This window comes from Phocoena phocoena, chromosome 1 (genome assembly GCF_963924675.1).
Source record: "Phocoena phocoena chromosome 1, mPhoPho1.1, whole genome shotgun sequence".
Classification (NCBI taxonomy): Eukaryota; Metazoa; Chordata; class Mammalia; order Artiodactyla; family Phocoenidae; genus Phocoena; species Phocoena phocoena.
The window spans coordinates 101,256,041-101,273,482 of record NC_089219.1 but is presented as its reverse complement, the minus strand read 5'-3'; the positions used below and the strand labels follow the sequence as shown (position 1 = coordinate 101,273,482).

The window sequence follows — 17,442 nt, the reverse complement described above, 5'->3', positions numbered from 1 at the left end:
AGAATCAATCACCTTAAGAAGCTAAAAATAGCTGCTAAAATAGCTGTTTTTCCTCATTGGGTCTTTTCAGCCTATTTCTGGTACGCCACCAGTTAAAAACAAAAATCCTCACTTTACTGCTCCCCTGAGACACAACCATCCAAAGGAACGCGGCCAGTTAAAGCACAGAGACCCAGTAGGTCGGCACCTCGGAGCCAGGAGGCCAAGCAAGGCGTCTGACCCCGCGCCGAATGAGGTTTCGGCGGAGACGCGCCCGCCTCTGGGGACCTCGCCGCCAGAGAGACACTCCGGCCTTCCACCCTTGCCCGCTCTTCCCCGCACCATCGCCGCGGCCGAACTCTTAACCACCCAGACCAAAGGTAGTTCAGCGTCAAGAGCCTCTGACTTTAAACGCTCACTGCGAGCCGAACTGCAACGGGGCGGACTCCACGCGCCGGCCACGGAGGTCAGGAAGGGCGGCCAGGACGTCTGCGCGCCCGCGCCCCAAGTTCCCGCCTCCCTCCGGAGGACGTCCGTGCGTACGTGCGCGCGCCGCGCCCGCCCTCTTGCAACCGTGCGACGCGAGGGTGGGGGCGCCGCGTGCGCGCGCGTTCTCGTTCCTTCGTTCGCTTGCCTGCTCGCTCTCGGCGGCCGCTCTCGTTGCGGCTGCGGCTGGGGCTGGGGGCGGCGGCGGCGGCGGGCGGCGCGGGGCGGTCCGGCGGGTTCAAAGAGGAAAACATGGCGGAAAACAAAGGCGGTGGCGAGGCTGAGAGCGGCGGCGGGGGCAGCAGCAGCGCGCCGGTAACTGCCGGGGCCGCCGGGCCCGCGGCGCAGGAGGCGGAGCCGCCTCTCGCCGCGGTGTTGGTGGAGGAGGAGGAGGAGGAAGGCGGCAGGGCCGGCGCGGAGAGCGGCGCGGCCGGGCCCGACGACGGGGGGGTGGCCGCGGCCTCCTCGGGCTCGGCCCCGGCTGCCTCAGCCCCTGCAGCCTCAGTGGGCCCTGGAATTCCCGGGGGGGCGGTATCGACGCCGGCCCCAGCTCCGGCTTCGGCTCCTGCTCCGGGTCCCTCGGCGGGGCCGCCTCCTGGTCCGCCAGCCTCGCTCCTGGACACCTGCGCCGTGTGTCAGCAGAGCCTGCAGAGCCGGCGTGAGGCGGAGCCCAAGCTGCTGCCCTGTCTTCACTCTTTCTGCCTGCGCTGTCTGCCGGAGCCCGAGCGCCAACTCAACGTGCCCATCCCGGGGGGCAGCAACGGCGACATCCAGCAAGGTGAGCGGGAGGCCCGGCCCGAGGTCTGGGCCGAAGGGGATTTGCGGTGCCGAGGAGGATCTGGGTACGGAGGTGTTCGGGCCCGGGGCTGCTCGGACCGGCGTAATCCTAAGGGGTCTGAGGTGAAAGACACGGCTCCTGGGACAGTTTCCCGAGAAGCTGGACCTCCAGAGATACGGGGAGGGTGAAGGGAGGGGTGCCGGCTGCGAGAGGCTGGGGGAGGGGACACCGGCTGCAGGGGAGGTTCGCGATGTGCGGATACGGGCCGGGAAGGGGTGGACTCTGGCCGAGCGCAGGTTCGGGAGCGGGTGGAACGGACTGTGAGAGAAGAGGGGGTCTGGGAATCCGCTTGTGAGAAGCATTTTGGAGGGAAGGCCTAGGCGCGAGAGGTGTTGAGGTAGTAGTTCAGAGATAAGGGCAGTGAAGATGAATTGCCTTAGAGGGAGAGGATTTGATCTGTTCAAAGCTAGGGGAAAGAAGGACTAGGGAGGTTAAAGGGCATTAGAGAATTTGGGGCTACGAGAAGCCGTCTGGTAGAGAGTAATTTTAGGATGACATTGAGAAGGAGGAACTCTGGAAGCAAAATAGCTGTGAGGGGCCTGCATGGATAGGGAAAAATCTTAACGTTTAGGGGTGAAGGAGAAATGAACTTTGAAGGGAATTGGGGGTTAGGGAGAGCTGGGCATGAATTTCAGTTCCTTGTACATTAATGAACACTTAGTGTTTCGGATACTGTGCTAGAATTGGATAAAATACTCAATGAGGACCTCATTCACAGTCCAACATAGGGGAAACAAACATAAGGTACAGCAGTGGAGGTGGGTCCTTGGTACAGTGGTTGTGGCACAATCAAGAGAAGGTCAAGGAAACTTCACTGAAAAGGAAACCCTTGAGTAGGTTTCTTGAAGGGTGAGTAGCTCCCTGGGTTGGAGAGTTTTCAGGGCACAGGGCACCTTACACATCCCTGGAGCTAAGCGATGTGTAAGGTGATTGGTGGAAATTAGGTTGGTTTGATGGGCTGAATAGGTAGGGGGTCTGCAGTGCCTTACCTGAAACCCTTGAGACCAGGTGTGTTTTAGACATCAGAATAGGTTGGAAATTTTTCTTTTTCCTGGTAAGGTCTCTAACACTACTGCAGGGTCTGGGTTAACAACTCATTATCAAATATTAATGTTTCTGCAGTGAAGTATGTGAATATCATTATGATGGGATAGACCAATAACCTCTTGCAATTCAGAGTGGGTTTTGTTGCAGAATTATGAAAAAACTTTAAAATTTCAAAGCTTTTGAATTTTGGAACTTCAGGTACGGAAGGGATTGTGGACTTGTACTAAAGGGTTTGGGATTCATCCTGTAGAATGTATCCTGTACAGTGTAGATAGATTAAAGGGAGTCCCTAACAGATTTTTGTATCAGGAAGATAAAAGGATCACATTTATGATCTAGAAAGATCACTTGGGGGCACATTGAAGGGTAAGGGAAGAAAAGATCCAAGGCAGGGCCAGTTAGGAGAATCCTGGCAGTAATCTAGGGGAGAAATTAGCATTTGGAGTAGGTAGTAAAGGACTGATATAAGGTGTTAAAGAAGGAAGTGTTTTGGTATGGGGGAAAGGTATGGACTTTGGGAGAAACATTTGAGTTTGGATGCCTACTTTGTCACTTCCTACTTGTTACTTTTACAAGGACAAAATTACCTACCTCATACAGTTATTGATAGAATGAAGTGTGTTAAGTGACTAGTACATGCTAGTTATTAGTGAAATGGCAGCTAGTTTATTATTAGTGGTAACTAATTGTAAGTAGCTGTGGGAATGGATATGAGAGGCCAATTGAGACTGGAGTGAGAGAGACACACGTGTCTAGGCCAAGTTCCAGGTTTCTTGTTTGGTGGGTGGCAATGTTATTAATGCAAATAAAAGAATTCAGGCACAGAAGCAGGTGTGTGTGGGGTGGAGGGAGGATATAGTTATTTCAGTTTTGGGTTTGAAGTATTACTGAGATCTACAGGTAAGAATGTTAAGAGTAATGGTTTGATTGATGGAGAAGATTCTAAATGATAATGGGTATATAGAGGGTGGATAATGGGTGTATAACTAACTGCTCATGGCCTCACTGAATGTAGTAAGACATGTAGGATTCAGTGTTCTTGTGGGAACCTGGATTAGGTGAGAGATTTAGAGTGAACACAAGATGAAAATTGTGTTTGATTGATGTGGCTGAGGGACTGAGGTTATGAAATTAGTTCTGTGTTACTTATGCAGGAGAGAGAATAATAGTGTGTAAATTCCCTCTTCATTTCTCCATCTTTTGTTTTTGAACTAGGAGAAATAAGTAGATGGGACTAAATACTGTCAATCTTAAGGCAGTGTTGCTTTCTAACTGGTATCTAAAACAAATTAAGTCTGGAAGCCATCATGTTTTTAGGCAGGGAGTCTAGAAAGTAACTTAGTATCAACTCCTGTATGTATCCTTTGCTTAGCTGTTTAAAAAAATGGAACATGCTGTTCTGGAAGTAACACTGGATTTGGAGTCAGGGGACATAGTTCTGCCCCTTAATTGTTTTCTGGTTCCCTCAGGTTCATGTTTCTGTCCTTCAGCTTCTTTATCTCTACATGTAGCTAATAGTCCTTCACTTATATCTCACTAAATCGTATTAAATAATGAAAGTGAAAATGCTTTTATAAACTGTGAAATGCTTTGCAAATGTAAGGTATTATTGAACAACCTGTGATTCCATTTCTGGTCTGGGTATCCATGGTTGGTAGTTTAGTTCACCATCTTAAGTGGTCCCAAAACAATGACATTACCCTCCCTTCTAATGGACTTTTTTTCTGTTTCTCTAACACACCAGAGTTATTCAAACCTTTTAGCTGTTCCCTTCAGATCGATGATTCTCCAAGTGTGGTTTCTGGACTAGCAGCATCAGCGTCATTTGCAATCTTGTTAGGAATGCAAATTCTTGGGCCCCACTCAAGACCTTCAAACCAGAAATCATTTTTAGTAAGTCCTCCAGGTGATTTTGATGCACACTAAGTTTGAGAACCACTATTCTTTTTTATATATATATAAAATTTATTTATTGATTTATGTATTTATGCCTGTGTTGTGTCTTCGTGGCTGCGTGCGGGGGCTACTCTTCGTTGCGGTGCACGGGCTTCTCATGACGTGGCTTCTCTTGTTGCAGAGGACGGGTTCTAGGCATGCGGGCTTCAGTAGTTGCGGCACGTGGGCTCAGTTCTGGCATGTGGGCTCTAGAGTGCAGACTCAGTAGTTGTGTCACAGGGGCTTAGTTGGTCTGTGGCATGTGGGACCTTCCTGGACCAGGGCTCAAACCCATGTCCCCTGCATTGGCAGGCAGATTCTTAGCCACTGCGCCACCAGGGAAACCCCAAGAGAACCACTGTTCTTAAGTGAAGGGCTCCTCACTTCAAATTGCCTCTAAAGAAAGACCTTCTCTTGATCACTTTTTTTTTTTTTTTTTTTTTTTAGGGCTTTATTTTTAAAGAGCAGTTTTAGATTTACAGCAAAATTAAATGGAAGATATGGAGATTTCCCATATATCCCTTCTCCCCAGGCCTACATAGTTTCTCCCATTATCAACATCCCTCACTAGTGTGCTGCATTTTTTAGAGTTGATGGCCCTACATCATAATCACCCAGAGTCCACAGTTTATGTTAGGGTTCACTATTAGTGTTGCACAATCTAAGGGTTTGAACAAATGTATAGTGACATGTATTCGCCATTATAATATCATACATAGTATTTTCACTGCCCTGAAAATTCTGTGTCTGGCTGCTCCTTTTAAGGTACAGTTGGCTCTCTGTATCTGATGGGGGTTTTGGAACCAATCCCCTGAGATTGCTGAGGGACAATTGTAGTCCTCCAGGTCACTCTTTGACATATTATCTTTATTTCTTCATAGGACAGCTAAAGTCCAGAATGTTTACTTGTTTTTGTTTACTCGTTTGTTCCTTGTTTCCCACTAGAATATTGTAGAGTGAATGTAACTTTTGGATGAATAATCATCTGGAGAGCTTTTTAAAATACCATTTTGGGAGTTTCAGAGACTGTTTCAATTGACTTGGGGATGACACTAGGATTTGAATTTTTAACAAGTATCATGTGATTCTGATTCTGGAACCTGCCACACTTTGAGAGACATGGATTTAAATATTTTGAGGAGAAAGACTGATTTATGTGCTGTTGGAATATTTGGAAAAGGAAAATCAAAATAGATAATTTAGTTAATATTTGTTGAATCTCAATTGTGAGCTTTTTAAAGTGCTTTTGTGACTTTTATTTTTTTAGGTTTATTTCAGGTTCAGTCAGAATAGCTATCAGTAGTGGGTATGTACAATCTATAATGTATCAGTAAAAATACAAATATGCATTGATGCATCTGAACAACCTCTCAAATGAACTCTTGAAGGAGGTGAGACTTTTGTAGTAAGGCATAGACAGCATGGTGATGTGGATGATTATCTGGATTGGGAGTAACTTGCATTGGGTTCTGCTGTTAATATGCTGTGTAGCCTTGGGCAAGTCACCTAGACAGCCTCTCCAGGTTTGCAATATGAAGTTGAGTTCCTATCCAGTAAAATTCTGTGTGATTCTGTTATTGTCTTTTATGCTAATTTTTTACATCTACATAAGTTTAATATTCTCATCTTTTGTGGGGAATAATCAACGTGGAAAAATGATTCTGTTTATGAATCTTCAACTTTTTGTGAAAAGTCTGAGATGGCAACAATCATGTGGTAAGTGGGAGGGAATAACTCTGGGTGTAGTGTGAAGAGCACCTCCTCACAGTGGTCCTGTTTTATCACTGAGCATGGTGAGCCACTCAGGGGAATCTTCTGTTTGAGCTCTTGGAAGTTCTTGTCCCAGGAGTACATGTAATATTTAGCAGTTTGCTAGTTCTGGGTGTGGCTTATCTGTTTCGGGATTTTTTTAGGTCCTACTTTCTCTAATGCTCTGTTTGACATAAATATGCTTGAGTTTTTGAATGATAACATAGTCATCAGCAATCAGTCATTACAGACGTATCAAAGAAAAACACTTTTTAATATCTTACGGCATTGTGGTTGGTGAAATGCACACAATTCAGGAGTGCATTTCACCAGGAGTCAGACTGCCTGCATTCATTTTTGAGCTCCTTTATTTACTACTAGAATGACTGTGGATATGTTACTTAACATCCATAAATTGAGAGTAATAATACTACCTATTTCATAGTGTTAATTGTGCAGATTAAATGAGTTAGTACATTGTAAATTGCTTCATAGAGTGCCTGGCGCCTGGTAAGCCCCCAATAAATTGTACTGCTGTTGCCTTTGTGATTACCTCTATCTCACAGTAAGCAGAAAAGAAGAGGCAGGAAGGCAAATTGTTGGTGTTTTTCTAGGTTTTCCTGACATCTAATGAAGTACAGCACACCAGACAAAGTAATTTGTATTCCAAACCTCTCTTCAGCTGCCTAAAACTTACAGTGTAAAAACTTGTAAACTCATGTTCTAAATCCTAAGTTTTTACAAGGTTTAATATCTGTACACCAAAAATTTCAGTTAGGGGAATCTAACTGCTTTTCATTTCCTTATATATACTCCTCTAAGCAGACACTAAATGAGAATAGTACCTTAAAGTACGTTCTCAAAGTTGGTCCATGAAACTCTGAGTTAGGGGGTACGGGGGATTGTCTCTGATACCCTTTCAGGTGTTGGCAGAGTTGAAACTGTTTTCATTATAACACTGATTCATTATTTGCCTTATTCACTGTTCTGACATTTGTATAAATAATACAAAAGCAATGATGGGTAAGACTGCTTGGCACCTTAGCAGGAATTAAGATAGTGCCTCCAAAGCACTCTAAAAGTTATTGTAACTTTACCATCACATACTTAGAGTAAAACCACCGCCACCAACAAAAGTTATGTTAGTTTTACTTTTATGTCCTTGATGAAGCAGTGAAACTTGTTTTTAAAATATATTTTTTTTAATATTTATTTTATTTTGGCTGCACCGGGTCTTAGTTGTGGCGTGCGGGATCTAGTTCCCCGACCAGGGATTGAACCCGGGCCCCACGCATCGGGAATGGAGTCTTACCCACTGGACCACCAGGGACATCCCTATTTTAAAAATCTTTATCCTTAATATTCTGTGCGATGAAATGGGATAATGCATAAAGTGCTTCTGCTGCAGACTGAAGTGCAATAAGAAAAGTACTTGTGCAGTTGTTTGAATTCCAAGTTGAATTAGCTGCTTTTTTTCTTGGAAAATAATTTTTACTTGAAAGAATGAGTAACAAACTGTGGTTTTCAAGAATGGATATTTGGCAGATATTTTCTTTAAAATGAATGAATTGAGCCTTGTCACTTCAAGAGAAACAACTGATGTTGTTATATGTTGCCAGTGATAAAAATTGAGCTTTTAAATGAAAATTAGGATTTTTGGGAAACTTGTATATGCCACCATGAGCTTGACAGCTTCTCAATATTTAAAAGCTTTTCTGATGAGATTGGTAGTGATATTAACACTTTTTTTTTGATATCGTGTAATGAAATGTCATCATTTGGAAGATCTACATAGTGAACCAGTATTTGCCAAATGACCAATGCATCATGTTACAAAATCAGGCATAGGAAAAAGATTCAAAGTGCAAAATAGACCAATAGATTTTAATGTAAGGGCGTAGTAAAAGTTCATCACTATAGTTTGAAATTTCACATTGCAACTGATGTTTAAGAAATAAATAAAACACTTTAAATTTTTTGAATGTATCAAAGAAGAATATCCACAGATTGTCTGAAAAGACTGTTAAAATACTCTTCCCTTTTCTTAAGTACATGGTTATATGAGGCCAAGTTTTCTTTATAGTCTTCAAACAAAAAATCTCTCACAACAGATTAAATGCAAAAGGGTATATACAGACATCTTCTATTAAACTAAACATTAAAGAGATTTAAAAGTGAAATCAGTGCCACTCTTTACTAAAAAAATTTTTTGGTTTTGGAAATTAGTTATTTCTGTTAAAAATGTTATTTAAACATGCAGTGTGTTTATTTTTATTTATTATTTAATGTGTTTATTTTTAAATGAATTAATAAAGTATTTAATTTTAATGAAACAGATTATTAATTTGCTATTATTTATTACAATTTTAAATATTTAAAAATCTTCAGTTTTTATTTCTAATACTGTACACATAGATGGATAAAACCCATCTGAACAAATGCTTTTTAGGTCCTTGATGATTAAGAATGTAAGAGGGATTATGAGACCAAAAAGTTTGAGACCTGCTTCTGCGGTACGCGGGCCTCTCACTGCTGTGGCCTCTCCTGTTGCAGAGCACAGGCTCTGGACGCGCAGGCTCAGCGTCCATGGCTCACGGGCCCAGCCGCTCCGCGGCATGTGGGATCTTCCCGGACTGGGGCACGAACCCCTGTCCCCTGCTTCGGCAGGTGGACTCTCAACCACTGCGCCACCAGGGAAGCCCAGAGACCTGCTTCTTTAAAGGGGCTATAACCAAGTGATAATGTAAAGTCATTAGGAAGAGTGTCAAACCATGGAATAGTAGAAGGTGGCAGATTCATGCATTTATAGTCCTTCATTTTGGGGTACCCATCACAGTTCATAAAGAGCTTGCCCCAAATGTAAATGTAAAGAGGAAAAAAGTACTTAATAACTAAAATTGACCTTTTGTAAATAGTGTGCTGTAGATCTGCTGATTTTTTTTTTTTCATATTTATTACTGGTTGACTGAGTTCTATCATTTTATTTTCCAGAGGACAAGTTCTGAGGTTGGGATCATGGTGTTGGATACATTAATCTGTGTCTCCTCTGTGGCCACAAATTGTACCTTCATCCTTAGCCAGCTTCCAGAATGGACATTGGTCTCAAGGGGAAGTGGGAAAAAACAAGGATGAATGAACATAAATGCATCATTTTTAGAAAAATATTTAAATTCTATGCCTTTATGATACGTAAATAGCATGAATTACGTGGTTCTAGGGAAAAATACTTTTTGAATGCTTGTTACGTGCGATTTATGTTGTTGCTTCTGTGAATTACTTGTCCATTTGTCTTCTATTTTTTTTAGTTTGCTAACGTTTTTTTGTTTTGATTTACAAGAATTCTTGGTAAGTTCTACATACTGATCCTTTGTTGGTTATGTAAATTGAAGATTTGTTCTTAGCCTACTATGGCTTAGTGTGGTAGCCAGCCTCTGAGGTGGCCCCAGTGTTCTTCTCTTCTGGTATTCACACCCTTCTTTAGTCTCTTCTCACAGTGACTCAGGGCTTGTTTGGTGACCAAGAGAGTATAGCAGAATTAACAGTGACTTCTGAGGCTTCATTAAAGGTATACAGCTTTTTCCTTAGTCTTTGGATTCCTTGTTCTAGGCGAAAACAACTATCACTCTTGCAGTTCTGTAAAGAACTGGGGTCTGTTAACATCCAGCACCAACTTCCCAGCCATGGGAATGAGCCACTTTGGAGGTGGATATTCCAGCATGGTCAGGTTTTCAGATGACTGCAGTCCTGGCTGACATCTGACTGCAGCCTCATTAGAGGCTCAGAGAGAACCACTTGCCATATCACTCCCAGATTCCTGACTCAAAGAAACTGAAAGATAAGGAATTATTGTTTTACCCCATTAAGTTTTGGGGTAATTTGTTACACAGCAATAAACTAATACACTTGACTTTTCTCTTTATTCTTTAGAGAGCTGTCTTTTGATATATGAGAGGTTTTTTAAAAATCAGTTTTTCCCCCATTTTTCCTCCTTTATTGCTTATTATAAAGCTATAGTAAACTTTGTTATTCGTTAAGGTAATTTCATCCCCCTCCACATATACCTTGTTCATCTTAAAGATTATCTTGACTGATCTTGGCTTTTAGCTCTTAAACATATTAGAATCATGTTGTGAAAGTTCATTTTAAAAACTTGTCAGCATTTTTGTTGGAATTGCTTTGAATATATAGATTAATTTGGGAGAAAATGCCATCTTTACAATATGGTATCTGCCTGTTCAGAAACATTGCATGCCTTTCCATTTGCTTAAATCTTTTATTTTTGAATATTATATAGCTTTTTTCCTAGAAAAGTCTTGTATGTCTTTTATGAGTTATTCTGATATATTTTATATTTTGTTTTTACTATAAATGGCTTCCCTTAAATTACATTTAGCTGTGTTTGCTTTGTTTTCTTGTTTTTCATTTTACTTTTTACTTTTTAAATATCTGAAGTATGCTTATTTCATATTTATATTTGATAATTCCATTATCTAAAGTTCTTGAGGTCCTATTTTACTATTACTTGCTTCTGCCTATTCCTGATTATTATAGATGGTGTTCTCCAGTGTTTTATAGTTTTGGAGTTTGAGTGTGTTTACTAGGGCTTTAACTATGAACTCTGCCAGACCTGATTTTTGGAAACAAGCCTCCAAAGAGTATTTTGTCCTTGCTTCTGTCAGGTACCACCAGTGAAAAGTCACTGATGTTAATTTTTAGTTTGGTGTTTCTTAGAACTGGCAGATGTTGATTAGGTGTTTCTTAGAACTGGCAGATGTTTACCTTATAGGCTAACCTGTATTTGAAACTTCTCAGGAGAAAATTTTTTCCCTCACTCTGAAACCAGGGAGTGACAGTTTTTTTTTTTCCTATGCTAATTGTCTGATTTATTTTTTTTTAAGTTTTACTATTATTATTTGCTTATGCACCCTTCTAACTGAGGGTGTAATCTTTCAAGCCTGCCTCATGAGGAGAGTCTTGCTTCTAATTATTTTACACAGGCTTCCCCATTCTTTGTTTACTCCCTTGTTTGTACATACTAAGAAAGAATCGTTAAGAGTAAAATTTCGGAGACTTTTTGAAGCTCTTTATTTTATTCTTCTATTTAAATGGTAGTTTGACTGGATATGGAATTCCAGGTTCAAATTTGTTTTTCTTCAGAACTTTGAAGGTATCTCCTCCCTTGTTTTAAAGTAGTCAGTGTTGCTCATGCTAGTCTGATTTTGCTCCCTTGTACAACCCCAATTGGGTTTTATTTACCTCTTCTTGGAACCTTTTAATATTTCTTCATCCTTTTCTGGAATATAGTGATTGTTGCTATTTTTTTTCCTTTATCGTTTTTAAAAGTTCACTGTGCTTTTTCTTTTAGTCTTCTACTCTTCATTTATAGTAAGAAAAAGTTTAAACTTAAAAAATTTTTTCATAAGGACTCTCTCTCTTCATGCCCTTCCCCTTCAGGCCCCCCTTTCTCTCACTCTTTTTGGAACTGTTTCTATTTGAATGTTGGAGCTACTGGGTTCATACTCTCTCCTACGTTTTCTCTTATGCTTTCCTTCTCTTTGTTTTCTTTCTTTCTTTTTTTTTTTTCTGGCCTCACCACGATGCTTGTGGAATCTTAGTTCCCTGACCAGGGATGGAACTGGGGCCCTCGGCAGTGAAAGTGCCAAGTCTTAACCACTGGCCCAACAGGGAATTCCCCTTCTCTTTACTTTCTTATTCAGCTGACATTCTGAAAGATCACCTTGACTTTATTTTCTTTCTTCCCTTTCTCTTTTTTATAAAAAAAATATTGGTTTATTTATTTATTTGGTTGTGTTGAGTCTTAGTTGCAGCATGTGAACTCTTAGTTGCAGCATGCATGTGGGATCTAGTTCCCTGACCAGGGATCGAACCCAGGCCTCCTGCATTGGGAGCACGGAGTCTTAACCACTGTGCCACTAGGGAAGTCCTTGACTTTATTTTCTAACTTTGTTTTTTTCTTTTTATCTTCATCTCTTCTTGTCTCAAAGGCTTCCTTAAACAGTGGATAATCTTTGGTTCTTTTCCTATTTGAGTGAGGCAATAAAATTCTAATTGGAAGTTCTGTGCTTGTTAATTGTTGGACCTTACTTTAGATCAGGGGTTGGCAAAATACTGCCCATGGGCCAAATCTAGCCTGCTGCCTGGTTGTTGTTGTTGTCCTTTTTCAGTATCTTTATTGGAGTATAATTGCTTTACAGTGTTGTGTTAGTTTCCGCTATGTAATAAAGTGAATCAGTTATATGCATACGTATATCCCCATATCCCCCCACCATGCGTCTCCCTCCCACCCTCCCTATCCCACCCCTCTAGGTGGTCGCAAAGCACCTAGCTGATCTCCCTGTGTGATGCTGCTGCTTCCTACTAGCTATCTGTTTTACATTTGGTAGTGTAGGTATGTCAGCATTACTCTCTCACTTCGTCCCAGCTTTACCCTTCCCCCTCCCTGTGGCCTCAAGTCTATTCTCTGCATCTGCATGTTTATTCCTGTCCTGCCCCTAGGTTCATCAGAACCATTTTTTTTAGATTCCATATATATGTGTGTTAGGATACTCTATTTGTTTTGCTCTTTGTCATACTTCATTCTGTGTGACAGACTCTAGGCCCATACACCTCACTACAGATAACTCAATTTCGTTTCTTTTTAGGGCTGAGTAATATTCCATTGTATATATGTGTCACATCTTTTTTATCTATACCACTGTCGAAGGACACTTAAGTTGCTTCCGTGTCCTGGCTATTGTAAATAGTGCTGCAGTGAACATTGTGGTACATGACTTTTTAAAAAAATTTTTTTTATTTTTAATTTTTGACCATGTTGGGTCTTCGTTTCAGTGCGAGGGCTTTCTCTAGTTGCAGTGAGCGGGGGCCACTCTTCATTGTGGTGCGTGGGCCTCTCACTGTCACGGCCTCTCTTGTTGTGGAGCACAGGCTTCAGACACGCAGGCTCAGTGGTTGCTCCGCGACATGTGGGATCTTCCCAGACCAGGGCTCGAACCCGTGTCCTCTGCATTGGCAGGCAGATTCTCAACCACTGCGCCACCAGGGAAGCCCTACATGATTCTTTTTGAATTATGGTTTTCTCACGGTATATGCCCAGTAGTGGGATTGTTGGGTCATAATGGTAGTTCTATTTTTACTTTCTAAAAAAATTTATTTATTTATTTATGGCTGAGTTGGGGCTTTGTTGCTGCATGCGTGCTTTCTCTAGTTGCAGCAGCGGGGGCTACTCTTCTTTGAGGTGCATGGGCTTCTCATTGTGGTGGCTTCTCGTTGAGGAACACAGGCTCTAGGCTTGTGGGCTTCGGTAGTTGAGGCTCATAGGCTCTAGAGCACAGGCTCAGTGGTTGTGGCACATGAACTTAGTTGCTCCGCGGCATGTGGGATCTTCCCAGACCAGGGCTTGAAACCGTGTCCCCTGCATTGGCAGGCGGATTCTTAACTGCTATGCCACCAGGGAAGCCCTTATTTTTAGTTTTTTAAGGAACCTCCATACTGTTCTCCATAGTGGCTATATCAGTTTACATTCCCACCAACAGTGCAAGTGGGTTCCTTTTTCTCCACACCCTTTCCAGCATTTATTGTTTGTAGAGTTTTTGATGATGACCATTCTGACCTGTGTGAGGTGATACCTCACTGTAGTTTTGATTTGCATTTCTCTAATGATTAGTGATGTTGAGCATCGTTTTATGTTTGTTGGCAATCTGTATATCTTTGGAGAAATGGCTATTTAGTTCTTCTGCCCATTTTTGGATTGGGTTGTTTGTTTTTTTGATATTGAGCTGCATGAGGTGCTTGTATATTTTGGAGATTAATCCTTTCTCAGTTGCTTCGTTGGCAAATATTTTCTCCCATTCTGAGGGTTGCCTTTTCGTCTGTTTTTACGGTTTCCTTTGCTGTGCAAAAGCTTTTAAGTTTCATTAGGTCCGATTTGTTTATTTTTGTTTTTATTTCCATTTCTCTAGGAGGTGGATTAAAAAGGATTTTGCTGTGATTTATGTCATAGAGTGTTCTGCCTATGTTTTCCTCTAAGTTTTATAACCTTACATTTAGGTCATTAATCCATTTTCAGTATTTTTATGCCTGGTGTTAGGTAGTGTTCTAATTTAATTCCTTTATATGTAGCTGTCCAGTTTTCCCAGCACCACCCATTGAAGAGGTTGTCTTTTCGCAATTGTATACTCTTGCCTCCTTTATCAAAGATAAGGTGACCATATGTGCGTGGGTTTATCTCTGGGCTTTCTATGCTGTTCCATTGATCTGTATTTCTGTTTTTGTGCCAGTACCATACTGTCTTGATTACTGTAGCTTTGTAGTATAGTCTGAAGTCAGGGAGCCTGATTCCTCCAGCTCCAGTTTTCATTCTCAAGCTTACTTTGGCTATTCGGGGTCTTTTGTGTTTTACACCACCTTCCTGCTGCCTGGTTTTATATGACTCGTGGGCTAGGAATGATTTTTACATTTTTAAATCATTGAACAAAAATCAAAAGAAGAATACTTTGTGATGTGAAAATTTTATGAAATTCAAATTTGTTTTCATGTTAAATTTTTGGGACACATTTAAGCCCGTTTGTTTATGTATTGTGTATGACTGCTTTCATGCTACAGTGGCAAAATGAGTAGTTGTGACAAAGACTGTATGTGGTATTTATTGCTTTGTAATGACTTTTGGTGCACTACAAATTGCAGTGAAAAAGTTATAACTTGATAGGCATATGTATAAGTATAGCATGACATTTACAAAAATATTTGTTACCAGTGCATACTTACCTTTTCAAACAAGAAAAGAGAAATGTGTATTTCAGATGTCACACTTTCAAGACACAGTGGAATGTGGGTTATTTTCCTTTAATGGGAAAGTGTTTATTCTGCACTTTTACCATATAGCTTTGCTAAAAAAGTATAACATGTGTGGACAATACCAGACTAAGTATGGGACATGATATTCCCAGTTCACAGGAAAGCAGTGGACAGAGAAATTAGAAAATTTAGAATGAAATATTTCATCGTGGCAGAATTTCTTAAAAATAAAAAAAATGAAACCACGGTTTTTTACTTTGAAATATGGTTCAGAAGTAGCATTAGTCATGGCTGAAATTCACAGCTTTCGCTCTTAATGTTGGTTGGCAGGTGATGGTCTCCCTTCTCATGTGCATACAATGTGACTGATTTTGGCTCTTAGGCTTTTGGCTGTAATCCAGGCTGTTTTAACTTTGATCCAATTTTCTTTCTCTGTTTTCCATTCCCTACTTTGTTGTATGGTTTCAAGGTGGGGTATCTGAATTAGTAATGGCAGGAGAGAATTAGATAAGAGCAGGTTTATTTGAATCTGACTAGACTTCATGTTCCTTACCTGTAGAATAATATCAGCTTCAGTTTAAATGTTTTTTACGTTTTTTTTATTAGCTTATAAAAATTTTCTCAGGTAATATTATTCTCTTTTGTTTTTTAAACAAATGAACTGAGGCAGAGAGGTAAAATTTTACCTAAATGTGGCTCTCCCGTGTGGAGAGAGTAGACCAGCCTCAGATAAATGCCTTCAGGGGCACCTAGTAGTAAGGCTTACGGAGTATCAAAGCTTGCCTTACCTAAAAGGAGTAAAGTTTAAACTTTAAAAATACTCCTTCCTGATCAGATGATACCCAGACTGCCAGTTTTCTACCTTTGCCCTTATTTGGATCTGATTAGTTACTTTTATCTGAGTTGGATATAATTAATTTATAATTAGTTAGAAGTCATAGTTTTAAAAGCTTAACTATTTATGTAAACTTTTTCCTTTAGAGTGTTTCAGTAAGTGATATTGTAATATTTTAATAAGAATTAAGCATCATTAGAAGATGGTTGTTCAGAGACACTAGTCTGCCATCTTCTCGGTCTGCTGGCTTCCCAAATAAAGTCGTATTTCTTGCCTCAAAAATAAATAAATAAAAAAAAGAATTAAACATCATTAGAATGACTAGTATTTTTACTAGTAAGGGAAGAAGGTAAGAGAATTGTCTAGTCAAATTTGGTAAAGTGATTGAAATGCTGAAAAATGGTGATTAGCAAGTTCACAAAAGTCTGTTTAACTGATGGTATAGGTGCCTTCAAAATTTTACTAATTCTGTACCAAACCCATATTATAATATACTTCTGAAATTTACCTACGTGTTCTTCCCACTTCTAAAAACACTCAAGTTTTTACATGTTCAAAATGGAATTAGGTGAATGGTTCTCAGTTGATGTGTCATAGCAGCATGTTACACTTGAGCACTTCACAGGTGTACTGCCAGATTCTGAACAGTGTGAAATTAATTTTTGTTACAGTGACACATTTGATGTCTGTTTGATCTAACTGTTGACTCCAGTGGGTCATTTAATGTGACATGAAACATGACAACTTGCTTAATCCTTGCAGAAGCTTGGGAAAAGACAATCTCATGCCAAAGAAAAGTTGTATGAAAACTTTGCCTTTTCAGTAGAGAGCATGGTCAAGGTAGTAAACAGATTTGCTCATACAGAGTAGTTTTGTGATGGGAGACTAAAATATTGGTTTATTTTTAATGATGTGTGCAGTTTTTAAAGTAAATGTGCTATTGAAATATACATAAATGAAAGTATAAAAATCAAAAGCATATAGTTCAGTAAATACGCATAAACTCATTTGTAAGTCTAGCAACCAGAATGAGAAAGTATGTTATTAGCACCCTATAAGCCTGTACTCCTTGTGTCCCCTTCCTGTTACTACCTATGAACCTAACTTCTAACACCATGGGTTAATATGCCTGTGTTAAAATTTTATTTAAATAGAACTAAACAGTATGTACTAGTTTGTGACTGACTGCTTTTGCTCAACATTGTGAGATTATTCACATTGCTTATGATGGTAGTTTGTTCATTGCCTTCACAGCATTCATTGTATAAATATACTAAAATTTATTCATCCACTCAAATGTTGGTGATCATTTGAGTTTATAGTTTTTTACTATTATGAATGTGTTCATTTAACATGTCCTTTGGGGAACATATGCACACATTCTGTTGATTACGTATCTTAGCGTGGACTTGCCGAGTCATAAGTTGCACATGAGTTCAGCTTTACTAGATATTGCCAAACAGTTTTCTTAAGTGGTTATATCAATTTACACTTCTGCCAGTAGTGTTTGAGATTAATTGCTTTATATTCTTACTAAGACATAACATTATCTGTCTTTGACATTTTAGCTGTTCTGATGGGCGTGCAGTGCAGTAGGATAGCATTGCAGTTTAATTTGCACTTCCCTGGTAAACTGTAAAATCGAGCACACTTTTTTATGTTTATCGGCCTTTGGATATCTTTTATTGTGATATGCTTGTTCAAGTTGTGCCCATACTTTTTTTCCTATGGGTTGTCTGCCTTTTCCCAGATGCTTTTG

The 17,442-nt window shown here is 40.4% G+C and overlaps 1 protein-coding gene across 2 annotated transcripts in view; it reads left to right on the top strand.

Moving 5' to 3' along the window:
• The first annotated feature begins 717 nt into the window (after window positions 1-717).
• Window positions 718-17,442, top strand: part of TRIM33 (tripartite motif containing 33) — a 146,851-nt gene continuing 130,126 nt past the window's right edge. For both annotated transcript variants that reach the window (XM_065898214.1, XM_065898215.1), the window contains exon 1: window positions 718-1,243. In XM_065898214.1, coding sequence (XP_065754286.1) covers window positions 718-1,243 — 526 coding nt within the window. The remainder of the gene's footprint in view (window positions 1,244-17,442) is intronic.